At 54.9% G+C, this 26,379-nt stretch overlaps 2 protein-coding genes across 6 annotated transcripts; one reads left to right on the plus strand and one right to left on the minus strand.

Moving 5' to 3' along the window:
* Positions 1-1,948: 1,948 nt before the first annotated feature.
* On the minus strand, positions 1,949-10,979 carry ENTR1 (endosome associated trafficking regulator 1). 4 transcript variants are annotated; one of them, XM_008005622.3, is made up of 9 exons: positions 10,708-10,979; positions 10,470-10,619; positions 7,864-7,976; positions 7,174-7,590; positions 6,022-6,095; positions 5,202-5,313; positions 4,741-4,803; positions 4,097-4,236; positions 1,949-2,926 (listed from the first exon to the last, which is right to left on the minus strand). In XM_008005622.3, exons 1-9 carry the CDS (start codon positions 10,775-10,777, stop codon positions 2,827-2,829), a joined length of 1,239 nt encoding a protein of 412 aa, XP_008003813.1. In that variant the 5' UTR covers positions 10,778-10,979; the 3' UTR covers positions 1,949-2,826. The 4 variants fall into 4 exon arrangements, with proteins under 4 accessions (XP_008003813.1, XP_008003814.2, XP_008003815.1 ...); XM_008005623.3 differs by having other exon boundaries at positions 1,949-2,986; positions 10,708-10,930; XM_008005624.3 differs by lacking the exon at positions 10,470-10,619.
* A 21-nt stretch (positions 10,980-11,000) lies between these two features.
* Positions 11,001-24,450, plus strand: PMPCA (peptidase, mitochondrial processing subunit alpha). 2 transcript variants are annotated; one of them, XM_008005626.3, is made up of 13 exons: positions 11,001-11,107; positions 12,374-12,576; positions 12,867-12,946; positions 13,184-13,266; positions 14,947-15,041; positions 17,028-17,128; positions 17,699-17,962; positions 18,746-18,838; positions 19,101-19,219; positions 19,343-19,433; positions 19,559-19,621; positions 22,524-22,668; positions 23,784-24,450. In XM_008005626.3, the coding sequence occupies exons 1-13, from the start codon at positions 11,037-11,039 to the stop codon at positions 23,951-23,953; spliced, it is 1,578 nt and encodes a 525-aa protein (XP_008003817.3). In that variant the 5' UTR covers positions 11,001-11,036; the 3' UTR covers positions 23,954-24,450. The 2 variants fall into 2 exon arrangements, with proteins under 2 accessions (XP_008003817.3, XP_008003816.1); XM_008005625.3 differs by lacking the exon at positions 23,784-24,450 and having other exon boundaries at positions 22,524-23,745.
* Positions 24,451-26,379: the final 1,929 nt, after the last annotated feature.

Here is a 26,379-nt window from a genome sequence, read left to right on the forward strand (position 1 = left end):
TGCCCTCGCGCGGCCGCCCTGGGGGCCGCCTCCGCGCGCTCCGGAGGGACGCGGGTGGACGCAGGACCCCAAGGCAGGGGACAGGCGAGGACAGGCACCCGGCCACCTGGTCACGACCCAGAAGACCGGCCCTTACTGGCTGTGACCTTCGGTGGCCACCGCTGGACCTCTCTGTGCCTGTTTCATCCTCTGTTAATGGACATCCTGGGGTTTGGTTAAGTAGCGGATGAGAAAGTCTACGTGAAGGGCTTTTCCCCAGCCTACCCTGCGTGCTCAGGACCGCCCAGGCCAGGCCGAGCGCCAGGCACGTGCAGGAGACTGAGGCCAGAGGGTGGGGGCCCACACCACGCAGAACTCGCTTCCCTGGTCACCTGTGCCCACCCTCTGGGCCCTCTAGGTTGTCCTGGCCTGGAGAACTGCCCCGGGGAACTCCCTTAAGGGGGTATTCATTCCTTCAGGAATGTGCCAGGGCTAACTCAGCCGGGAACTGGGCAGGGGCCTACAGTTCCTGGTTCCTGAGAGCTTGTAAGCACCAGAGGTGCTGCAGAGACATCCTGGGCCCAGCCAGTTGAGGGGGCCTCCACTCCAGCCTATGGAGGGCTGGGGGCACCAGCTGGAGAACTATAATGGGGGTTTGCCCCGTCTGCCCAGGAGGTGGGCTTTTGGTGGCAAAGGGCTAGGCCCAGGTGAGGCCAGGCTGGGAGCTAGGGATTGGCAAGAAACAGATGGAGGGGATGGAACCGGGTGGCTGTGGGCTCCTCGAGCGCCTCGTTTCAGTCCTTGTGTCGTGGTGACCTGCCTGAGCGGGGCTCGAAATCCAGAGGCAGAGGCAGGCAAGTTGTATTTTTTTTTTTTTTTTTTTTGAGACGGAGTCTTGCTCTGTCGCCCAGGCTGGAGCGCAGTGGCGCGATCTCGGCTCACTGCAAGCTCCACCTCCTGGGTTCACGCCATTCTCCTGCCTCAGCCTCCCGAGTAGCTGGGCATACAGGCGCCCGCCACCACGCCCAGCTAATTTTTTATATTTTTGGTAGAGATGGGGTTTCACCATGTTAGCCAGAATGGTCTCCATTTTCTGACCTTGTGATCCGCCTGCCTCAGCTCCCAAAGTGCTGGGATTACAGGCGTGAGCCACCGCGCCCGGCCTATAAGTTGCATTTTTAAACTTCTTACTATCAAACACTTTAAACACAGACAACAAATGAGAGGGGTGTGCAAAACCCACATGCCCATCCCCACCGCGCTTCCCTGGGCCCCATCTGCTCCATGAGCCGCTGGCATGAGGCCCAGGGACCACCCTGCTTCACATGCATCTGGTGGATGGGACCTGCCTGGCCATCTGGCCTTTATGACTCCCCCCCCATAAAATGCTCTCTCCCGAAGGGCCTCAGGGAAGGTCTGTGGCCTGAGGAATCCTCACAGGACGCCCCCATCCTGCCGCTACAGGGCTCCCTGAGCTGCCTGCACACTCAGAACCTCATTCCGGCACTTTCCAACCACAGCACCCTGTCTCAAGTCAGCTCTGCCAAGAGAATCCAGAGCCTGCTTTCACCAACCGGCAGGAGCGGGAGGTGCACGGGGCCAGGCAGCAGGACCCCTCCACAGTGACTGCTGGAAAGCCCTGGCTTTCGCCTGTAGCTAAGACGAGGGGTCTAGCGGTTCAGACGCCTTGTTTAAAAAATTCAAGCACATGATCTGAAAGGATGACCCAACGCTAGAATCCAGTCTGTCCAGCTCTGAAACCGTGCAGCTGCATGACTCACACGTCCATCATGTATGGGTCCCTGTGGTCAGGCCCAGGCAGCAGTGGTCTGAGTCTGCCCCTGACCCTGAGGGCTGAGGACCTGACGAGAACCTGCCAGCACAAGGCACCAGTTAGGGCAAGAGCAAGTGAGGTGTGGAAAGCCACGACGTTCTCCAAGGACCGGCTAAGTCAGCAGAGAAGAGACAGTGCGGTGAACTGCAGAATTTATTAAATAAAAAAGCTATCAATTGGAACAGGAGGAAAAAAGAAAGTTTTTAAAAAATTCTATAGGAAAAAAGTCAAAAAGGCATTTAGTGTTCGTCAACTTTCCTCTGCCGGAGGCCGTCAGAAAGGCAGCTAGGACCTCATACACCCGGGCGGGCGGGCTCTGCACATACTTGAAATTCCTGAATTCTGAACTGCATTGTACAAAATGCTACTTGAAACATCCACCAGAACCCCCAGCCAAAGAGGCGCATCTGGACAGCTTCACAGCATGGAATGTGTGGCCATGGTCCCCGTGGGTCCTGGGGGGAGGACAGCAGCAGCCATGTAGTGGCCCCTCCGCACTCGGGCCATGACCACAGGGACCAGCCGCTGGGGCCACCAGAGTGACCCGGGAGCCAGAGGGAGCCCTGAGTGTCGGTGAAAGGCACAGGTCCCTGCCCAGGGTGGCCACCTCAGAGGCGCATTTAGTGTTTGTTCTACTTACAAAAGCAAGGACAATCAATTGTACTTATCTTACAACTGATGTTCTGGGACGGGATTGGAAAACAGATTCCAGAACCGCTCTTTTTCGTAAAATCGCTGGCTTTCATGACTGTCTTCCAAGAGCTCATTACAATCTGTAAGACCACAGGAATTTCGCCACGAAGGGCTGCATAGAAACCACAGGGGCAGCTCGGCCAGGGCTGCTCCCATTGCAGTGGCCAAGAACTGGCTGAGGGCACGACACTGGACTCTTGCGATAAACACTTTACTCTGGGTGAAGACTGCGTATTTAAGGACACAACTGCACATTCAGATCGAGCGGTGGTGATCTCAGGGCATACACGGAGCTTCCTGCTGAAAACAACCAGGGGTCCTCAAGAGTCTTCCTCCTCATCTTTAATTTCAGAAATTCTGTCTATAGATTTAAGGATTTCAGCAACGAGATTCAGTGTCTCAGCTCCGGAAACCAGTTGCCTGAAAGCAAGCACGGATACCAGGATGGGCGGGTAGCAGCTACTCGGCAGCAATGGGGCTCTGGGGGGAGAAAGGGGAGGGGCTGGAGGGGAAGAAACGGGGGGTTCCACAGGGGAGGTGGGGGAGAACGGGGAGGGGTTCCAAGGGGTGGGGGAAGGGGAGAGGTTCTGAGTGGCAGGAAGGGGCGGGTCTCCAGGGGGAAGAATGGGGACGGTTTCCATGGGGGGGTGGGGGGAGAAAGGGGAAGGGTTGGTATAAGGAAAAAGGGGAGAGGTTCTGAGGGGGACAGAGGGGAGGGATTCTGGGGAGGGTGGGGAAGGAAAGGGAGGGATTCCAGGGGGAAGAATGGGGAGGGTTTCCATGGTGGGGGAAGGGCCTCGTTCCACAGGGGAAGGGTAGAACGGGGAGGGGTTCTGGGGGGAGAAAGGTGAGGGGTTCCAGGGAGAAAGGGACAGAGTTCTGTGGGGGAGAAACAGAAGAGGTTCCAGGGAGAAAGGGGTGGGGTTTGCCGGCGGGGAGAAAGGGACAGGGTTGCAGGGGGAGAAAGGGACAGGGTTCTGGGGAGAAAGGGGAGGGGTTCCAGGGAGAAAGCGGTGGGGTTTGTGGGGCAGAAAGGGACAGGATTCCTGAGAGAAAGGGAGGGGCTCAAGGGAGAACCACAGGTTTTCCACTCCTAGCTCCTCTTCGAGGAGACCCATACCTGACTTCACAGGAGATGGCTCCCTTGTCCACAGGGAGTGCTCTGGGGGGCCAAAACCGCCCTGCAGAGCTCAGCCCAGTGGGCGGCAGACACTCACCACTGTCACAGTGATGGTGGCTGACATGTCCCCAGCCAGGCACAGTAGTAAGGGCCTTCTGGGAATTTGCTTTTTTACCGGGAAGGAAACTACCACTATTTCCTTTATTCAGAGCTTTAGTGTCCACAGGTGGTGGGGCTGTCTGCACCTCCCAGGTGGGATCAGACACTGCGAGGCGGGTTAGAAAGCCGGTGGTCTGTCCACAAAATGACCCAGAGAGCTATCGGGACCACTGAGCACGCGTCCCTCCCTGCGGCTCCCTGGTCCTCCAGCCACGGTGCTGTCAGCCTGGGCCCCCACCCAGTATCGCTGACGACCACTCCAATCTCACCCCTTTCCCTGCCAGGCTTCCCAGTGCCTCCCAGGCACTCACTTAATGGAAGCCTGTGCACTGTTCATGACCACCCGGAGGTTCTGCAAGGCCACGTCGGCGTTCTGCTTCACCACAGTCAGGCTGGCGCCCTGGCCGCACCGCAGGGCTTCATTCTCTCGCTGGAAGTTGGAGACCTGCACCTAGGGGGACGGTTATGGCTAAGGAGAGAGCAGCTCCGAGGCAATGCGGATAAAAGTCACCACCCAGCGAGGCGAGGACTTACCCATGGGGACCTGGCACTCAGGACGGGTGCTCTGGCCTAACTGGGGGCTCGCCTCTGGGACTGGGGGCTTAACGGCTTCCCCTTCACTCCAGTATATGCCTAGCACCTAGCTCTATGGAAACGGACTCCCAAGTGGATGCCCCATGCCAGACCCCAAAGTCCCAACAGAACTCCAGGGCCTCCCTCTGCTTCAGGCCCCGACAGGAAGCAGGTGCTATCCCCATGTGAAGTCCTTTCTCTGCTTGGGCCTAGGGGAAACCCCAGCAGAATCTTTTATCTCTGTCTTCCTGAATTCATTATCTATGTGACTCCACAGATGAAAGGAAAACACTGAAGTCCTTTCTTTAATTACCTGGAGCGAACTGATTCTATGTGATTCCACAAATCAAAGAAAAACACTGAAGTCCTTTCCTTTAATTACCTGGAGCAAACTGATTTCCTGTTTCAGTTTCACGACGTGGTTTTCTGCCTTTACAGCCCGTTTCTGTTACCCAAAAAAAAACACACACAAAAAGTATCACTGATGTCCTCACATTAATACCGGACACGGGCCTCAACGCAGGGAGCAGGAGGTCACCCAACCTGGCTGTGGCCCTTCACAGCCCCTGTGCCCCACCCAGTCCCGCCCCCACTCTCAGACCACCCATGGGAAGGGCTCACCATGCAGCGTTTGTGCTCTGGCCCCCCACTCCCCATGGACACCCTCACGGGCCAGCTATCCCCAGGCACAGGGGGACAGCGATGTCAAGGGACACCAGTCCCAGAGAGCCACATGGGCCCGCTCCCAAGGGCAGGCTGCAGCAGCTGCTGAGGACAGCAGCACTTTCTCAGGAGCGCTCCTGCCCCACCCAGCTCATCCGATTGAGAGAAAGAAACCCATACGGTCATCAGCTCCAGGTTCTGCTCCACCTGCTGAACCACCGACTCCAAGTCGTGGTAGTCGCTTTCCTCCTTGATCATTTTTGCTTCTAATTTCCGCTCAAGTGTCCTCACCCTTGTTAAAGAAAAACCCGAGTTGTTAATTTCTGTGGCTACTTTTAAGAGGACTACAAAGAGATACCTCATGAGCCAGATAAAACCCGCTAAGAGCCTGTGATGGAATGGGCCTCAAGCACAGTGGGGAGGCAGCAGCAGCCTCAGGTCTAGACCTGCAGCCGGCTACCAGGCAGGCGTGCAGGGAGGGGCTCTCACAGCACTGCTGCTCCAACAAGGAATCTGGTGGCTTTTTGTCTAAAGTTTAAAATAAACCTTCGCCAGACGCCGTGGCTCACGCCTATAATCCCAACACTTTAGGAGCTTGAGGCGAGAGGATTCCTTGAGCCGAGGAGTTTGAGACAAGCCCGGGCAACATAGTGAGACCCTGTCTCTACAAAAATAAAATTTAAAAATTAGCCCGGTGCAGTGGCAAACGCCTGTAGTCCCAGCTACTCAAGAGGCTGAGATGGGAGGATCACTGCAGCCAAGCAGGTCAAGGCGGCAGTGAGCCGTGATCGTGCCACTGCACTCGAGCCTGGGTGACACAGCAAGGCCCTGTCTCAAAACAAACTTTTATGCAGAACATAGAAATGTGTTGGATGCTGAACATTTATATACAATAAAACCCAGATCTGGTTTGACTCTGATTACTTCATTATCATTTAAAAACGGATTTCCCTCTGTGTTAGATGTTGTGGATTGCATTCCTAACTAAAAGCTTACATACATTTCTGTTTGAGCTTCAGAGAAGCTCTGAACCTCATTCAGCTTTCTTCTCAGCTTAGAATTTTCATCTTTCAGCTGTGGAGAGAGAACATCCTTATTAGAAAGTCAGCATGTCTCACTCAAAAGGGTGTGCGCTTCTGCGGTCTGGCTCTAGAGCCTCCTGATGAGCAGAGATGGCTGGGTCAGTGCAGCATCCACCTGCAGCGCACTACAGAGGAAGACCACGGAGGCGGGCACTTTTCAAAGACCTGTGGTCACAGATGCCAGTTAATTTTACTCAGAGGCCAGGGGCAGTGGCTCACGCCTGTAATCCCAGCACTTTAGGAGGCCGACACGGGTGGATCACCTGAGGTCAGCAGTTTGAGACCAGCCTACATGGTGCCCTCGTCTGTACTAAAAATACAAAAATTAGCCAGGAGTGGTGGCAGGCACCTGCAGTCCCAACTACTTGGGTGGCTGAAGCAGGAGAATCACTTGAACTCGGGAGGCAGAGGTTGCAGTGAGCCGAGATCATGCCACTGCACTCCAGCGTGAGCAACACAGTGAGACACTGTCTCAGGGAAAAACAAAAATTTTTTCTTTTTTTTTGAAACGGAGTTTCGCTTTTGTCACCTAGGCTGGAGTCAGCACGCTCAGCCTAATTTTTGTATTTTTAGTAGAGACAGGGGTTTCACCATGTTGGCCAGGCTGGTCTCGAACTCCTGACCTCATGATCCACCTGCCTCAGTCTCCCAAAGTGCTAAGATTACAGGCGTGAGCCACTGCGCCCGGCTAAAAAAAATTTTTTTTTACTCACATCTTACAACCTTTTAGGTGATTATAATTTTGTAAACAATTTTCCTCCTCTTAGACTACTTAGCAAGATGTCCCTGAGCTGACAACTGCAGCCAGCCTTTCCTGAGGGTACAGCCCTTTAAGTGCCCAACTGCATCCAATTCACAGCTTCTAGCTCACCAGTCCTCTTTAGCCGGTTCTATTCACACGTGTAACCAGAGGCAAAGTCAAAGGGAAAGTGGATAGCAGGCTGTTATGCAAGTCGTCTCGTCCTGGAAATCAAACCAGGCCACCCAGGAGGCAGGGTGGCCCTAGGTTCTCCCTGGGAGAGGCTGCTCGGACAGGCGCTGTGCCAGAGGGCGTCGCAAGGCTCACTTACTGCTTCGTAACTTATCTGCAGCGTCCGCAGGTGCCTGTCTCCCAGAGACTCTCCGTGAGCGGCAAAGTCTGCGCTAGCACTCCCTGCCGGAGAGGCCGGAGACACGCAAGAATCAGTGTCACTCAACGCCCATGGGGGCAGAGACTCAGGCCCTGCCAGCTCCGACGGGGTGGAGAAAAAGGAAAGGTATGTGCTGCTGGGCGATGCGCCGGCACGGACCCGCTGGGGGTGAGTCTGCTCGATGGCGGACGGCAGGTAGGCCCCACTCCATCCGGTGTCCTCATCCTCCTCCTCATCCAGGAGGTCACCGGCCCCTGTCGGGTCCTCAAAAAATGGCTGCTGATACTCCAGGCCATACCCCCCGGGTTGGGAGGGTGGGGAGTTGTGGTCAAGTCCCAGTGAATGCCTCGAGGCTTCCTGAAAAAAACAAAACAAAACAACAAAACAGTGGAGGCCATGCTTCTGACTCGGAGTGCATCTTCCTTTCTCTGTGTTCTGCCTCGGAACACGAAGAAAGGCCCAATCTCATCTACTGGAAGGAGCCCAGCAGCTTCTGAGCCCAGAGCTGCTCCCCAGCACTGATGCCTTCCCTGCTCTGCCACACTCGTGCACAATCTCCTCCAAAGGAAGCTGCAGAGGCCAGAACAGAAACGTCCCACGGAGCCATCGCCCACAATGCCGTGGATTTACCTTTGCATAAATCCTGCTGGCCGGGTCCTCTTTTGACAGGCCGAGGTTCTTGGTCTTCAGAAACTCTTTAAAGGAGAATGGATTTGCCTCTTCAAGGTCTTCAAATTTGTCATCTGAAATAACCGACATCACAAATGCATAAAGTCTACTGAAGAGCGCTGAAAGGGAACCTTCCTGTTCACCTGTCTTTCCAGAGCATGGCCACATGTGAGATCGCGTAGCCACGCTCGTCGTTCTACCATGACTCAGGTGGCACTAAGAAGCGTGAAGGAGGCCGGGCGCGGTGGCTCACGCCTGTAATCCCAGCACTTTGGGAGGCCAAGGCAGGTGAATCATGAGGTCAGGAGATCGAGACCATCCTGGCTAACACGGTGAAACCCCGTCTCTACTAAAAATGCAAAAAATTAGCCGGGTGTGGCAGCGGGTGCCTGTAGTCCCAGCTACTCCGGAGGCTGAGGCAGGAGCATGGTGTGAACCCGGGAGGCGGAGCTTGCAGTGAGCCGAGATCGCACCACTGCACTCCAGCCTGGGCGACTGAGCGAGACTCCATCTCAAAAAAAAAAAAAAGCGTGAAGGTGGCTGAAAGTCGGCAGTGACACGGACGTGCGTCTGCATTTGAAATCTTCTCCTTCCACCCCTTGGCCCCTGCTCCCACACTGTGATGCCCACTAAAACTCCCCTGGGGAGCTTTAAAATGACCCAGGCCGCTCCACTGCACACACCCAGTTCCCTGGTGTGAAGTCAACCTGTGCTGGGAGCTCTCAAAGCTCCTCAGGTGATTGGGCACGGTGGCTCACGCCTGTACTCCCAGCACTGTGGGAGGTCGAGGCGGGCGGATCACGAAGTCAGGAGATTGAGACCATCCCAGCTAACACGGTGACAACCCATCTCTACTAAAAATACAAAAAATCAGCCGGGCGTGGTGGTGGGCCCCTGTAGTCCCAGCTACTCAGGAGGCTGAGGCAGGAGAAGGGCAAGAACCCGGGAGGCGGAGCTTGCCGTGAGCTGAGATCGCAGCCTGGGCCACAGAGCGAGACTCCGTCTCAAAAAAACAAACAGCAGCAGCAACAAGTTCCTCAGGTGCTGCAAAACTGGGGATCCGGCGCTCCTTGACCCTCTTCCTGACTTTCCTACTTAGGTAACCTAGCTAACGCCCACCTTTCTCTTCTCCCTCTCGCCGCCTTCCCACCCTCCGGGGACTTAAGCAGCCATGCTCGGCCCTCCCAGCTGCGAGCCCCGTGTAAAGCTGGCTCCTGTGGCCCCAGGCCCCTGAGGTGGGACTTCCCCACTCCCTGATGTTCCCTCACTCAGGTTCTTCTGCCCTTGCGCCTCGCTCCTACTCTAGGGTCAAGACTGAACCCTTGAAATCCCACCCCTACCTGCTCTTTTGGGCTCCAGATACACCACATAGCCCGTCACATCGACAGTCCTGCCACCAGACACGTGCCTGGCACTGTGTTGGATGGAGACAAGAAGAAAAGGTGACGACTACTCTACCTCCAAACTGTGTCTCATGGGCTCCTGAAGGGCTCTGCTTAGAATATTTCCCCTTTCCATAGCCAAAATCTGCAAAGAAACAATGTCACCCACCATGACAGCAGGAAGTCTTTATGACCTCACATTTGTGTTTTGGTTTTGTTGCACATGGAGTCTCCACTGCAGTGCTTCTCACAGCCTAGAGAACCTTTTTTTTTTTTGAGACGGAGTCTCACTCTGTCCCCCAGGCTGGAGTACAGTGTTGCAATCTCAGCTCACTGCAAGCTCCGCCTCCCAGGTTCACGCCATTCTCCTGCCTCAGCCTCCCGAGTAGCTGGGACTACAAGGCGCCGCCACCACGCCCGGCTAATTTTTTGTATCTTTTAGTAGAGACGGGGTTTCACCATGTTAGCCAGGATGGTCTCAATCTGCTGACCTCGTGATCCACCTGCCTCGGCCTCCCACCGCACTGGGTGCGGTGGCTCGCTGGGATTACAGGCGTGAGCCACCGCGCCCGGTCGGTCAAGAGAACTTTAAAAAACACGAGGTCCCGGACTTGTGACCCGGGAGACGGCCTGACTCGCACAGACTGGCCCTGGTGTCTGTGGTCTGAAAGGGGTTCCTCAGTAGGTTTTGAAGCCCAGTCGGAGCGAGCGTGTCCTCTTGTCTTGTGACACCCCCCGAATGTCCTCAGACCCTGGTCTAGCCACGCAAACACTCCCGCACACCCCGGGCACCCAGCAGCACTTCTGCTTGGGTAGAACGAGGATGAACCAGGTCTGGCCACTGCCTGGCTGTGGAGGCAGATGGAATGCTCCAGCTCCGTTTCCAATCACCGCCCACTGGGGTGAAGGCCCCCCCACTTCAGCCCCACGAGGAAAGCGGGCCGGCTCCTATGCTCCCTGGGCACTAACCATCCCGAACTGGAACTGTCTGTCTGGGGGGAGGTCTCCCCGCAACCAGACTGCGAGCTCCTAGCAGGGGACTCCGCCTTTGAATTCCGAGTGCCTCGCACGCAGTGAGCGCCATGCTCATTGCTGGGTCAATGGACGAGCTCTTGCGGCAGCGGAGGTGCCACAGGTGGCGCGGGAACTGGAGGCGTCCCCGGGGCCGGCGCCCTCGTCTCTCACCTGTGTCTCCCACGGAAGCCAGCACCGGGCTGGGCACATAGCACATAAAGGCCGACCGAATGCCGAAGAAGGGGGAGTCCAGGTCCCTGCCATGGGGGTGCTCACAGTCTAGCTGGGGGAGACAAGACTGGCGCTCATAGAACGCTGGAGCTGGAAGCAACGACAACAGCGACTTCACTGCGCGCTGGGGCGGCCGCCGCCCACCTGAACCGCTGGACTCGGCCCCTGCCCCGCTCACCGTCGGGAATGGCGAGGCTCCGGACTCGGGACAGCGGGGTGGCGCCCGGGCGGCGCGGGTAGCCCGACATCGCCGCGGGCCAGGCGGGGCAGGACCTGCCTAGCCCGGCAGCGGCGGCTCCATGGCCCCGGCTCCGCCCGGGCCGCGGTCCGTGTCGCCCGCCCCCGTCGCCCGCCGCTTGGCCGTCCCCGCTCCTCCCAGCCTCTCGCCGCTGCTTCCGCTCCGAGCACCGGAAGCGCGCGCCGGAACGCGTTGAGTTGTCGCCGAGGGGGCGGGGAATCCGCGGGCGGAAGCGGAAGTGACGACAGAAGCAGGGGCGGAGACGCAAAATGGCGGCTGTGGTGTTCGTGGCGACGCGGTTGCTGCGGGGGTCGAGTTGTTGGAGCGGCTCGCGGCTGAGGTGAGCCAAAGGCGAACCAGGCTTCGGCCTGGGACCGGGGCGGCTTGAGTCTTTCTGGACGCTCCGTCTTTGGTTTCTACAGGCGACATGGCGCCCGTTCGACGGGCTCGCACTTCGGGACACTGATGTGGTCCCCGAGGCGACGGGGGCCCTGCCTTGCCTTGCGCCTCAAGCCCGGGGATGCAGTCCTATCTGTCTCTCTCGCCGGCTGCTGGGTCCTCTCCCCCACCTCACCTCCCGGGTCGACGGGCCTTGTCCGAGGCCATGCTTCATCTCTGCCCCTGTGCTTCTGCCGCGTGCTCCCTCAGGAGGCTGAGCCGGTGGGGCCCCAGCTCTGTTAGACCCGCACGGTTCTGATACGAGGGTCCAGGCTCTCGGTTGCTGCGCTCTGAGCGTCCGTTGATCTCAGACGTTTAAGAACCTTTTCTGTCCCCACCGCCCCTCCCGCCCAAGTGACCGGGCCTGCGTTTCCCCACGCTGGAACTTTGTTCCGACAGCACAGGCATCGCCCCTCCCCACACAATGAGCGCTGTTTCAGGGGTGCGGAGGTGCTGCCTCCAGGAGATGGATACAGACTGGAGCGTGAACAAAATATCGGCAATCGCGTAAATGCTTTGGAGTAAACAAGCAGCCTTTCGTGATAGGAAATAACAGGAAAGACTAGAGTGATGAGGGATAGTCCTCCATCCGGGTTGACATTTAAGGGAAGAGCTGAAGAATGAAAGAAGGGGTAGACATGGGCAAACGGCAAGCCCTGGAACAGTGAAGAAGCTTTGGGGGTGAAGAAGCTTTGGAATGAATCAAATGTGTTCCAGGAATTGACAGAAGAATCAGTGTGACCAGGACCTATGGGGCTGTGGGGGTTCAAGAGATGAGTTTGGAGAGGGAGACAGAGACCAAGTCACACCCCACCTTCGGACCAGGTTAATAAGGGGTGTGGCTTCTAAGATTTCAGCGATGCTGTTGGAGGGCAGAGCCGTTAAGTGCTTTATGTGTACAAACTGCACTTCTAGTGAGTTACTGTTAATAAGCCCTATTTTACAGAGATAGCAACTAAGACCCAAAGGATGGAACCAGCTTGCTCCAGGTCCTGTGGCTGAGCCTTTGTTATCAGTCTCTGCTTTGTCTTCCAAAGTCTATAGAAATAAGTCGTTTAGAAAGGCAGATACTTAGTTTTAACGCAGACAAAACATAACTACACCTAAGAGGTCATCACAGGTTCATTGTCTCAAGCCTGTTGCAACTGGGCCGCTTTCTCTGTTTTAGGTTTGGACCTTCTGCGTACAGACGGTTTAGTAGTGGTGGTGCCTATCCCAACATCCCCCTCTCTTCTCCTTTACCTGGAGTTCCCAAGCCTATTTTTGCTACAGTTGATGGACAGGAAAAGTTTGAAACCAAAGTAACCACATTGGATAATGGGCTTCACGTGGCATCTCAGAATAAGTTTGGACAGTTTTGTACAGTAGGAAGTAAGTACTATTGTGATGCTGTGGGTGGTCCCGCATTTTTAACGTGCACATGCTTTAGTTGACTGTTAGTTGTAATTAGCATGCCAATTATGAATTGTACTCTGAGTGGAAGCAAAGTGTACGATTTCATGAACGTTGACCTACACATATACCTGTGAAACCATCAACACAATCACTCTCATATAATTAAATCTGATTATCGTGTCATATTGAAATTTTAAAGTGTTTCTCTTGATTAAATTTTATTTTGAATATGTGCTTTAACCTGTCAATTTTCTTTTTCCTACTAGTTCTTATTAATTCAGGATCAAGATATGAAGCAAAATATCTTAGTGGAATTGCTCACTTTTTGGAAAAATTGGCATTTTCGGTCAGTGCCCAGTTTTGTAATTTTTTATACTATACTTTTGAAGGATGTTTGAGATTTTTCTTCTCTATAATGGTTATTTTCATAAATTATTAAGTTTCTAAGTTAATGCTAATAAAAGACTTTTAAGTTAAAAGATAATTTTTGTACATAGCGTTAAAAGCAAAAGTAAATTTTAAAAATTGCATTTTAGGGGTAGTCTGGATTGCTTATTTAGGTTTTCTTATTTATTTTTACTAGTCTACTGCTCGATTTGACAGCAAAGATGAAATTCTGCTTACATTGGAAAAGCATGGGGGTATTTGTGACTGCCAGACGTCAAGGTACACCAGCTTTTACGTACAAAGTGACTTTGCGTCCGTGGGAACTGACGTCCTTGTCGTTGCTCAGATTCTGTCTGAGCCCCTCCCATTGGGAGGTGTGGAGATTCACAGGGAGAAGAGCCCTGTCCTGGATGGAGAGTTGGGTGGGCAGCGCTTACACAGAGAAGCACAGCCCTCAGGACCTCAGTTCACCCCTGTCAGTCCATCCAGGCTGTTGGCTGCATGCCAGGGATGTAGAGCAGGCCCTGTTCCCAGGTAGAGCAGAGGGCCTTGCATACGTGCTGGACCCAGTAGCCAAAGGCGGTAGGAGCCAGGAGGATGAGCAGCTGACTTGGTCTGGAGTTGAGAAAGGAATAATAGGAAGCGCAGGATTGGGCTGGTTCCTGAAGGAACCTGAAGGACGTTGCTAGACACACAGGGCAGAAGGCATTCCAGACCAGGAGACAGCAGGGGCCAAAGGGACCGAGCCAGGGAGGTGCCGGCTGCTTGGTGAAGGGAGGGGACAGTGTTGCCTGGAGCACAGTGCAGTGGTCTTTGCATGCCAGGTGTGGAGCTTGTTCAGAAAGTGCTGGGCAATGTGAGATGGGTGGATGCAGATCACAGATTTTTTAAATGGTTGATGTTTTAAGTTTGGATGCTAAAAAAATTACACATAAAAGACACGTCAAATGCTAAGAATTAAAGTAAGCTTGCAGGTAACATACTCACATTCTAAAACAAGGCCTCTTAATACCCCCTGACTCCCAGCTGCCCCTGCCAGGCTCCTGCCTGATGTGTTTGGTCCTCCGACTCTTGACTCGAATCTCACTCATCCCAGATGAACTCCTTTTTCTGGCCGGGTGGCTGGTGTCCTGACTCAGACCCAGCCCCTCCCGCCCTCAGCTCAGGCTTTTGTTTCTGCCATTCTCCTCACCTGAGCCAAAGTCACTGAGAATGGCTCCTCTTCAGGGTGAAGGTCCAGCCGAGTCCCCTCTTCAGAGGCACTGGTGGCCATGTCCTGCCTCCCAAGCTCCCTCTTCTTCACAGCTGTTGCATCTGTTCTACGTGGTCTCACTTGATCACACTTCATCTCAGATCACCCCGTGATTTCGTGTCTGTCCCATGGGCCAGCTCTGTGCGCTTCGGACTGTTCTGTGCCTCGTGCCGGGAACAGATGTTACAGTGAGTCAGAAGCTCCATACAAGCCAGCCATTGCTGTCCCCCGAGCCAGCCAAGGCCAGCCGTGTTTCCACACTCACACTCACCAGTGGGTTCATTCAGTCAACAGGAGGCTGGGATGAAACACTTCACCTTTTGAGAGAGACTATAGTTACAAAAACCTCTATTAGAAGTGGCTCCATTTTGACTCAAGCTGTGTGTAGCTGAGTCCTGCCTACCAGGCATTCACACTGTAAGACAGGAGAAGAGAAAGGGGAAAAGTGTCTGCTGTTCCCTGACAAAGGGTAGGAGGTGCCCCCGGCACGCAAACCTCAAGCATCCCCTGAAATGTCTGCTAGTCCCCAACAAAGGGTAGGAGGTGCCCCTGGCACGCAAAGCCTGAGCGTCCCCCTGGCTGCTCAGCAGAGTGTGAGCTCAGGGCCTGGCATTTGTCCCCCTGGCATGCAAAGCGTGAGCATCCCCTGGCTGTTGAGCAGAGTGTGAGCTCAGGGCCTGGCATTGTGGGCTTGTTTTTTCTTCCAGAGACACCACGATGTATGCTGTGTCTGCTGATAGCAAAGGCTTGGACACGGTGGTCGGCTTACTGGCTGATGTGGTTCTGCAGCCTCGGCTAACAGGTGTGGATCCCACCCGTTGGCGTTTGAGGTGGGCCTGGACATAGGGAAGGCCAGAAAGGTTTGTGGAAGCCCTGCAGCCGTGAAGAAGAGCACCTTGTAATTGTGTAATTGGAGCTTCAGACCAACACAAAGCGACAGCGAGATCTCGTAAGAAATAGTGCTAGGGGCCGGACGCGGTGGCTGACGCCTGTAATCCCAGCAGTTTGGGAGGCTGAGGTGGGCAGATCACGAGGTCAGGAGATGGAGACCATCCTGGCTAACACGGTGAAACCCAGTCTCTACTAAAAATACAAAAAATTAATCAGGCATGGTGGCGGGTGCCTGTATGTCCAGCTACTTAGGAGGCTGAGACAGGAGAATGGTGTGAATCTGGGAGGTGGAGCTTGCAGTGAGCTGAGATCGTGCCACTGTACTCCAGCCTGGGCAACAGAGTGAGACTCCATCTCAAAAAAAAAAAAAAAAAAAAAGAAGAAAGAAATAGTACTGGGTCCAGGCACAGTGGCTCACACCTAGAATCCCAGGACTTTGGGAGGCTCAGGCAGGCAGATTGCTTGAGCCCAGGAGTTCGGAGTTTGAGACCAGCCTGGGCAACATGACGAAACCCTGTCTCTGCAAAAAACGATACAAGAATTAGCTGGGTGTGGTTGCTTACACTTGGAGTCCTAGCTACTCTGGAGGCTGAGGTGGGAAGATAGTTTGAGCCTGAGAGGTTGAGGCTGCCGTGACCCATGATTGTGCCACTGCACTCCAGCCTGGGCAACAGAGTGAGGCCCTGTCTCAAAAATAGAAAGGAAGAAGGAAATAAGGCCAGTAGCCAGGCGTGCTGGCTCACGTCTGTAATCCCAGCATTTAGGGATGCAGGGATGGGAGGATCACTTGAGCCCAGGACTTCGAGACCAGCCTGAGCAACATAGCAAGACTCTGTTTTCCACAAAAAGGAAAAAAACAAAAAACTGCTGGTGATTGTAAAAGTCCTTGGTGTTTCGGAGAGTGTGTGTTTGAGGCATCCGTGCCCTGGGATATTTTTAGTGAAATTGGTTCTTGCGTTTCGGAAGGGTGCCTCCGACTGTCTTTAAACAACTTGAATGGTGTGTGCCAGAAAGGTCCATTTCACTGTTTCCGTTATCCTCCTCAGCCTTGCAGATGGCAGGACTTTGAGTCCCTGCCAGGGGCCAGGAGAGGGGAATGCTGGGTTTTCCAGATACCCTAAGGGTGCCCTGTTTCACAGCAGCCTGGTCTTGGTGTTCAAAGGCTACAGTCCCACGTTAAGATCTTGTTGTCACAACTGCACCCTTGACATCTGTCTGTGCCTCTGTTTCTTTTTGGAGATAGAGTCTCGCTCTGTCACCCAGGCCGGAGTGCAGTGGTGTGATCTTGGCTTATTGCAACCTCCACCTCCTGGGTTCAAGCAATTCTCCTGCCTCAGCATCCCAAGTAGCTGGGATTACAGGCACCTGCCACCACACCTGGCTAATTTTTTGTATTTTTAGTAGAGACGGGGTTTCACAGTGTTGGCCAGACTGGTCTTGAACTCCTGACCTCAGGTAATCCACCCACCTCGGCCTCCCAAAGTGCTGGGATTACAGGCATGAGCCACTGCGCCCAGCGTGTGCCTTTGTGCGCGTGTGCCTCTGTTTCTATGCGCCTTCATGTCTGGTCTCGTGTCCTCACAGCAGCACTTGGGATGGAGATGGACAGGTCCGGTATCCTCAGTGCCTTTCACCAGCAAGGAAGCCAGGGCTTAGGAGGCTCATGTGGCTGCTTCGTGGCTAATGTGGGATGAGAGGCCCAGGCCCCCCAGCTCCTGCTTCCTGTGGCAGTCCCCCTCACTCACACAAGCACCCAGTCTGCCCCTAGATGAAGGTGGAGGTGACTGCCAACAGCCACCAACAAGCGACGCTCAGGCCAGCACACAAGCTGTGGGTCACTGCTGTGTTCCTCATCTTTGCCAGTGCAGATCGAGTGCGCCTTTGGGTTCTCTTGCAGATGAGGAAGTCGAGATGACGCGGATGGCGATCCAGTTTGAGCTGGAGGACCTGAACCTGCGGCCTGACCCAGAGCCACTTCTCACTGAGATGATTCATGAAGTAAAATGTCAAACTCAAGAATGCCCCTGCACCCCGCTCAGTGGCCCTCGTGACACCAGGGGTGGTGGGGAGGGGTTGGTTTGCCTCCTTGATGTTGTCCTTGCAGGTTATGGCTATGTATGTAACATTTTAGTTTGTGTTTTTTGAGATGAGATCTCTCCACATTGCCTACACTGGTCTTGCACTCCTGGGCTCAGCTCAGGTGATCCTCCTGCCTCTCCCTCCCAAGTAGCTGGGATTACAGACGTGAGTCACTGTGCCCAGCTTAGAACATTCTTGATTTCTGAGTCTACTGTTTATACAATGTTTGTATTTTCCAGTTCTTATAGTAACTAGGTCTTTACTCCTTAACACAATTAATCTTATGCTTTTTGCAAATTTTTATTCTGGAGAGGCAGATTACTCTTTTTATAAATACACACACAGCTGCTCTTGCCAAACTGCAAGTAAAATATCAGCTTGCGTAGGATTTTCCCAGGGCTGGCTGCAGATGGGCGCTGGCGCTGCTTGTTGGAGGAAGCCTGGTCGCGCCGTCTTCAGTCACCTGTGTCTGTGGCTCTTCCCCATTAGGCGGCTTACAGGGAGAACACAGTTGGCCTCCACCGTTTCTGCCCCACAGAAAACATAGCCAAGATCAATCGGGAGGTGCTGCATTCCTACCTGAGGAACTACTACACTCCCGACCGCATGGTGCTGGCCGGTGTGGGTGTGGAGCACGAACATCTGGTGGACTGTGCCCGGAAGTACCTCCTGGGAGTCCAGCCGGCCTGGGGGAGCGCAGAGGCTGTGGATGTTGACAGATCCGTGGCCCAGTACACTGGGGGGATTGCCAAGGTGAAGTGGCGGGAACGTCTCATGGCCTCGTGTGAGGAACACGTCCCCTGGCCTGTGGCGTGGCATGTTTTTATATTGATTCTGAGGGTGATAGGTGTTGACTGCACTTGTTGCTTTGCCTTAACACATACTGTAATCCTAGAGTAGGGCAGGGATATGTCCCCTGCTGAGGGTGAGCACTGCTAGGCCTGAGCGCAACTCCCGCAGAAGGTAGACGCAGTTCTTTCCTCTAGGGGAGTGGGTCTGCCAGTGCCTGCATTGCATTTTTTGTTTTGAGACAGAGCCTCGCTCTGTCGCCCAGGCTGGAGTGCAGTGGTGCAGTGTTGGCTCACTGCAAGCTCCTCCTCCTGGGTTCAAGTGATTCTTCTGCCTCAGCTTCCTGACTACCACCAGGCCTGGCTAAATTTTGTATAGAGATGGGGTTTCACTATGTTGTCCAGGCTGGTCTCAAACTCCTGACCTCATGATCCACCTGCCTTGGCCTCCCAAAATGCTGGGATTACAGGTGTGAGCCACCGTGCCCAGCCTGTATTTATTTATTTATTTATTTTGTATTTGTGGTAGAGATGGGGTTTTGCCATGTTGCCCAGGCTGGTCTTGAACTCCTGGACTCAAGTGATCTGCCCACCTTGGCCTCCCCAAGTGCTGGGATTTTAGACATGAGCCACCGTGCCTGGCTGGCATTGGATTTCTGTGTAACCACTCTGAAGATGATCTGATCTGGGGTTTGCAAGCCCTCGCTGTTTTTCATACCGCGACATTTGCTTGTTTTCTTGGTTACAGCTAGAAAGAGACATGTCCAATGTCAGCCTGGGCCCGACCCCCATCCCCGAGCTCACGCACATCATGGTTGGACTGGAGAGCTGCTCCTTCCTGGTGAGTCCTGGTGCTGGGTCTGATGGCGTTCCGGATGCAGTGTGGGCTGCTCAGCCAGTTCCGCCCACTGTCCCTGGTGTCTGACGGCGCTCCTGACCTAGTCTGGGCAGCTCAGCCAGCTCTGCCCTCCATTCCTGGCATCCAGTGGCACTCCTGACACAGTGTGGGCTGCCCAGCCAGCTCTGCCCTCTGTGTCTGGTGTCCGACAGCACTCCTGACACGGCGTGGGTGGCTCAGCCAGCTCTGCCCTCCATCCCTGCAGGAGGAGGACTTCATCCCCTTTGCGGTGTTGAACATGATGATGGGCGGAGGCGGCTCTTTCTCAGCTGGCGGTCCCGGCAAGGGCATGTTCTCCAGGCTCTACCTCAACGTGCTCAACAGGTTGGTTCCACTCTTTTCTGTATCCTCAGGCCAGGCCAGGTGTGTTTTTGGACCATGAAGCCACCTTCCAGGTGACTTTTCTCTAGTTTCCCCTTCACTCCTGTGACTCTCGTTTCCTCCCAGGCACCACTGGATGTATAACGCGACCTCCTACCACCACAGCTACGAGGACACTGGCCTCCTCTGCATCCATGCCAGCGCCGACCCAAGACAGGTGAGGGCCCCACTTGCCACCGTCCTCAGCACGGCTGCCCTTCCAGACCTGGGCGTCCCTGCCTAGACGAGTCAGCAGGCTGGCGGGCGCAGGCCACACTGTCATCACCTTGCCCTTCTTCACAGGTTCGAGAAATGGTAGAAATCATCACAAAGGAGTTTATTTTGATGGGCGGAACCGTGGACGCGGTAAGTGAGGTGTGGTGCCATTTCCAGGCGTACCTGTGGGGTCTGACAGGAGACAGCCACGGTGTAGGAGTGGCCACCTGTGGGCCTGGTCCCCGAGCCTCAGGGCCGAGGTCCCGGCAGGGCAGGACAGGGTGGCCAAGGAGGCACAGCCTGGGGCTGAGCTGCTCCACCTGGGAGCCCGCTGGGGCTGTTCTTCCCTGGTCCAAACCCCGAAAACAGAAAAGCAGACCAGCGCCCTCCCCCAGCGCTCAGTCCACTTCTTCTTTATCTGAGCCACTGGGTGAGTTGTGGGACTGACCATGTGACCCTCTCAGCTGTGCTGGGAAAACGTTGGAGGAGTTTGTGCGTCCTCCTCAGCTGCCCGTGTGGGATGAAGCAGCTCGCACAGGTGGGCTGCAGTGCGGGATGTCTCGAGCCTTTTCCTGGCTCCATTTTATGTTTGAAACTGTATTTGTTTACCAAGTTTCTTTTTTCTTTTTAAGATGGAGTCTCACTGTGTCAGCCAGGCTGGAGTATAGTAGCTCAAATTAGGCTTGCTGCAACCTCTACCTCCCGGGTTCAAGCGATTCTCTTGTTTCAGCCTCCCAAATAGCTGGGATTACAGGCACACACCACCACGCCCAGCTAATTTTTGTATTTTTAGTAGAGATGGGGTTTTGCCATGTTGGCCAGGCTGGTCTTGAACTCCTGACCTCAGGTGATCCGCCGCCTCAGTCTCCCAAGGTGCTGGGATTACAATTACAGGTGTGAGCCACCATGCCTCCCTGTTTGCTAATTTTTTAAGCTTAGTTTTTGCAACTTTATATGTTTGGAAACCTTGTTACTTTCTGGACCAGAACTGGTACAAATAAGCACCATTTTATACACACACACTTTTTTTTTTTTTTTTTTGAGACACAATCTTGCTTTGTCGCCCAGGCTGGAGTGCAGTGGCTTGATCTCGGCTCACTGCATCCTCTACCTCCCAGGTTCAGGTGATTCTCCTGCCTCAGCCTCCTGAGTAGCTGGGATTACAGGTGTGTGTCACCACCCTAGCTAATTTTTTTTTATTTTTGTTTTTGAGATGGAGTCTTGCTCCATTGCCCAGGCTGGAGTGCAGTGGCGCAATCTCGGCTCATTGCAACCTCCACTTCCCAGGTTTGGGTGATTCTCCTACCTCAGCCTCCTGAGTAGCTGGGATTACAGGCACCCACCACCACACCTGGCTAATTTTTTGTATTTTTAGTAGAGATGGGGTTTCCCCATGTTGGCCAGGCTGGTCTTGAACTCCTGACCTCAAGTGATCTGCCTACCTCGGCCTCCCAAAGTGCGGGGATTACAGGTGTGAGCCACTGCACCCAGCCCCATGGCTAATTTTCATATTTTTAGTAGCGACGGGGTTTCACCATCTTGGCCAGGCTGGTCTCGAACCGCTCAACCTCAGGTGATCCACCTGCCTTGGCCTCCCAAAGTGCTGGGATTACAGGTGTGAGCCACTGCACCCAGCCCCATGGCTGCTTTTGTATTTTTAGTAGAGACGGGGTTTCACCATCTTGGCCAGGTTGGTCTCGAACTGGTAGACCTCAGGTAATCCACCCTCCTCGGCCCCCCAAAGTGCTGGGATTACAGGTGTGAGCCACTGTGCCTGGCCAGGAAGAGCAGCATTATTCAAGAAATAAAATTGTGGTTAAAATTAATGCACTTCAGTTCCACTAGTGCACTGCTAGAAAAACAGTCCTCCACTAATGTGAAGTCAGCGTGAAATAAATATGAAGTATTTAGGTATTTGCCTAAAGTTGCAAAAAGACCTGTCTAAAGTAAGAATTTACTTAAAAAAAAATGATATACAGGCCAGGTCCGGTGGCTCATGCCTGTAATCCCAGCACTTTGGGAGACCATGGTGGGAGGATCCCTTGAGCCTAGGAGTTCAAGGCTGGCTTGGGCACTATAGCAAGACCCTGTGTCTATTGAAAAAAAAAGCATCTCCACAGCCTATCAGTTTTTGGTGTTTGTCTTTCAGTGTGCTGGTTCCTAGATCTGCACAGCACCCCTGCCTGTGCCCTGAGGCAGTCTGAAGGCAGCCTGGGACCCGCGCTGCCTCCCTCAGAACCTCGCAGGGCAGCCTGGGACCCGCGCTGCCTCCCTTAGAACTTCGCAGGGACTTTGCTAAAATCAGCTGCCCGGGCCCTGTACCTGAGGCATCTGGGGAAGCTCCAGAACCTGTGTTTCATTTGTATTCCCCCTGATTTTGCCGTGTGGCCCCTTTGGGGTCCTGGTATTTAGAGGTTGACTATTTTACCTTCTGCTGCGTCACACAGACAGTGAAGAAAACTCAAGGGAGGCACATTGCTCCCATACATCAAGTGTGGTAGAAGCCAGGTGACATGTAGCATAGCCCTTCCCTAGAAAACCCGAAGGGGAGACCAGCAGGGTTGCCTGTGACTTGGGCCTGCGTCCCAGTACCCAGAGGGAGGCCCTTCCCTTTCTTTCTTTCTTTCTTTTTTTTTTTTTTTTTTCCTGGAGACGGAGTCTCACTCTGTCCCCCAGGCTGGAGTGCAGTGGTATGATCTCGGCTCACTGCAAGCTCCGCCTCCTGGGTTCACGCCATTCTCTTGCCTCAGCCTCCCGAGTAGCTGGGACTACAGGCGCCGCCAACACGCCCGGCTAGTTTCTTTCTGTATTTTTAGTAGAGACGGGGTTTCACCGTGTTAGTGTTAGCCAGGATGGTCTCGATCTCCTGACCTTGTGATCCGCCTGCCTCGGCCTCCCAAAGTGATGGGATTGCAGGCGTGAGCCACCGCACCCAGCTTCCCTTTCTTTTGTTCAGCTTTGGGCACAGAGATGGCCTTTGGCCATCACTCAAGTGGGGGTGGAAGGCGGCACGGGGTGGGTGTGTGCCCATCTGACTGGACCCTGGCCCCAGGTGGAGCTGGAACGAGCCAAGACGCAGCTGACGTCCATGCTCATGATGAACCTGGAGTCCAGGCCTGTGATCTTCGAGGATGTGGGGAGGCAGGTGCTGGCCACTCGCTCCAGAAAGCTGCCGCACGAGCTGTGCACGCTCATCCGTGAGTACTGCAGCGGCAGTGAGGGGCTGCCACAGGTCTCAGCCAGGCTCAGAGGAGGCCGTCCCGCCCTCCCACCGGCCATGGGGGGCCCGTGGTGTGTCTGTCACACCCGGAAGCCGGGGCCTTCACCAGTTGTCCTCAGCAGGGCTGGCCGAGGGCAGGGCCATGGGGTCACAGACCTGGTCTCGCTTCCTGGCCCCACCATGTACCTGCTGCCGCCTTGGCAGGTGACCGCACCCTCTGCACCCCTGGGAGCAGCTGTCACCACTTCCCAGAGTTGTTAAAGAGGACTCGAGTGAGTGGGCGAAAAGGGCTCAGTAGAGGACTGCTACGTTCTATGTGGAGTAGCAGTGGCTTGGAATGCCGCGCTACCGTTGCTGGCTCTCAGGCAGGAGTCTCAGCCCCAGGTTTCCGGGGCCCCCATGAGTGACCTTAGGAGGCCTGAACTTCCTCAGACTGTGTGCCAAGTTGTATATGCGTCGGACTCTTCTGGGAGACAGGCTTAAAACCTGGCCCAGGCTGCCTACTAAGTTGGGGTGGCTCGGGCTTATGGTGTCACCTGTGGGTATCTCCTGTCCAGGCCTGGAGTCCCGGGCACTTGCCCTTCCCCGTGTGGGTCCTCGTCCTTCCCTCAGGAGCCCCCACTTAAATCCTCCGGCGAGTGTCCAGCCTCTCGGGCCTTGTCTTCTGTAGAAAACAGACCCTCCTGGACCCTGTCGCTCCTGTCCTGGGGTTCCTGGTGCAGCCCTCTGGCCCCTCTCACCCCACCCTTCTGTCCGTGTGACCCTTGGGCTCGGGGTTTTCCTGCAGGCCCATCCCAAAGGGAGCTCAGCAGACAAGGAGCTTGCTTTTCTGTAAATGTGATTTTTCTTGGGCGGGTTAGTCCTACATTTTTAAGTCATCGCCATGTCCCCATTTTCTGAGAACTCACTTCTGTCACTTTTGGACTCACCCTTGGCTACACCCAGTGGCTGCCTTTGGGCCCAGGTACCCCCAGCAGCAGCGCAGCGTGAGTGAGTGGTGCAGACTGGCCACCCCTCCGTGTGTTTAGTGACGCAGCCTCGGCGTGGAGGCCGTGGCACGCTTGTGTGACGTACATTTGCCCTCTGCGCTAGGCAATGTGAAGCCGGAAGACGTGAAGAGAGTTGCTTCTAAGATGCTCCGAGGGAAGCCGGCAGTGGCCGCCCTGGGTGACCTGACTGACCTGCCCACGTACGAGCACATCCAGACTGCCCTGTCGAGCAAGGACGGGTGCCTGCCCAGGACATACCGGCTCTTCCGGTAGAGCCGCTCCCCAGCCTGACAGACCCAGGGGCTGCAGCTGGAGCCCGTTCCTGTGCGTGTTAGTTTGGACACGAATTTAGTCTAAAAAGCTGTCTGGTTGTATGAACAGTGCAAACAATGTCACCACAGCACCCATGCAGTTTGCGTTGCTCCAGAACTCAGTGTGCCAATCAGTGGAGTCCGTGGTGTGCCTGACCGCCGCAAGCCAGCAAGCAGGTGGAGTGCCCAGTGCTGGAGTGCAGCGTGCCGTGAGGAGGCCGGTCAGCGCTCCCTCTCCTCGGGCTCTGGGCACACGGGGCCCCACAGGTTCCTTGGAGGAGCCCTGAGCTGGGAAGCAGCGGAGGCCAGCCTATCAGAGCTTCCCTGGAGACCGCCGTGCTCCTGTGTTGGGTACCAGGACTCACCTCTGACAAACAGGACAAGGTGAGGGTCTGCTCCGAGGAGCGCGGTCCATGCGTATGCACGGGGCTTCCCTGGTAATAAACAGCTGGCATCTTAGCTCAGTGTTTTCCTTCTTGCCTGGGGAGGGGCGGTTCTTAAGGGCTGTCTGAATTGGCAGCTTTTCTAACATGGAGGCCTTCCTCCCTGGTCATCGTCTGGTTTGACCCAGTGACTTGAAGCCTGTTCTCATGCGACGTGCTGATTTCTACAGCATGCACGGGGTGGGGTGACGGGGGGTGATGGTGACTGGCAGCAAAGCCTGCAGATGCCTTAGAGGTAGGGAGTGCCGCCAGGGCGAGGAGCGGCCACAGATGTGGGTGTTTTCAGAGATCCAAAAGGTCGCATGGCTTAGGGAATAGCCACCACAGGGCAACTTTTCATGTGGTGTAAAAACTTGTACAAGTGGCCGGGCATGGTGGCTCACGCCTCTAATCCCAGCACTTTGGGAGGCTGAGGCGGGCAGATCACCTGAGGTCGGGAGTATGAGACCAGCCTGACCAACATGGGGAAACCCCATCTCTACCGAAAAGACAAAATTAGCCTGGTGTGGTGGCGGGCGCCTGTAATCCCAGCTACTCGGGAGGCTGAGGCAGGAGAACCGCTTGAACCCGGGAGGTGGAGGTTGTAGGGAGCCGAGATCGCACCTTTGCACTGCAACCTGGGTGACAAGAGCGAAACTCCATCTCAAAAAAAAACAAAAACAAAAACAAAAAACTTGTACAAGTTAAAACTTGTAACGTTGTTCTCAAACACCCATAGAAACCTTGGGAGCTCCAAGGCGTGTGGGGAGGTCAGGCCTGGGAACCTGCACAGGCCACCTCCGATGCTGCTGTAGTCCAAGGGCAGCTTCCTGCACATGTGACTCAGTGGCCTGCACAGAGCTGTGGGGCACAGTTTTGTCAGGAGGAGAGAACAGTCTCTGGTCCTGTCTTCTGAGTAGCTGAGAAGCTCAGCCTCCGTGGTGTAGACGGGAGAGGGAGTGGATATTTTCAGGAAATCAGACTTGTAAGCTTTACTCCTGTGAGCCTCGGACTGTCCTCTGGCTATTGTAGTTTCTGTAAGACTTTGTGCTTTTACAACACACACTCCAGCAACGGTGCCTGCTTGAATTTGCCCACGTGGGAAGCTCAGCTTGCTGCCCACCTGATGGGATCGGAGGACCGGAGTGGGAGGACGACGGTGTCTGTTTTAACAGTGGACTTTTGGCCGGGCGCGGTGGCTCACGCCTGTAATCCCAGCACTTTGGGAGGCCGAGGCGGGCAGATCACGAGGTCAGGAGATCGAGACCATCCTGGCTAACACGGTGAAACCCCGTTTCTACTAAAAATACAAAAAACTAGCCGGGCAAGGTGGCGGGCGCCTGTAGTCCCAGCTACTCGGGAGGCTGAGGCAGGAGAATGGTGTGAACCCGGGAGGCGGAGCTTGCAGTGAGCTGAGATCCGGCCACTGCACTCCAGCCTGGGAGACAGAGCAAGACTCCGTCTCAAAAAAAAAAAAAAAAAAAAAAAACAGTGGACTTTCGTTAGAAACATCCTGTTGTTACCACACCTGGGACAGAAGCTCCTGCAGCACACAGCCCTGATGCCCAGCTGCAGTGAACGCAGAGCTCCCGCACCACAGGCGTCAGTTCTGAGGTTGAGCTGCTGAAGATGCCAGTGAAGCACAGTCCTGCTCCAGCTACCAAGAAGCCGGAGGACATTCTAGAAACTGCTACCAATTAGCCCTCAGGGTCTGTGCTTTGGAAGCCGAGGCCAACACAGGTTCTCTCTGTTCCCTGCCACACCCAGCTGGCTCTCCCTCGATGCCTGCACTCTAACCGCAGGTCACGCGCCTGCCTTCCCTGCCACACTCCTCCTTGCCTCGCTTTTTCTTTTCTTTATTTTTTTGAGATGAAGTTTCATGCTTGTTGCCCAGGCTGGAGTGCAGTGGCGTGATCTTGGCTCATCGCAACCTCCACCTCCCAGGTTCAAGCGATTCTCCTGCCTC

Source organism: Chlorocebus sabaeus, chromosome 12, assembly GCF_047675955.1.
Source record: "Chlorocebus sabaeus isolate Y175 chromosome 12, mChlSab1.0.hap1, whole genome shotgun sequence".
Classification (NCBI taxonomy): Eukaryota; Metazoa; Chordata; class Mammalia; order Primates; family Cercopithecidae; genus Chlorocebus; species Chlorocebus sabaeus.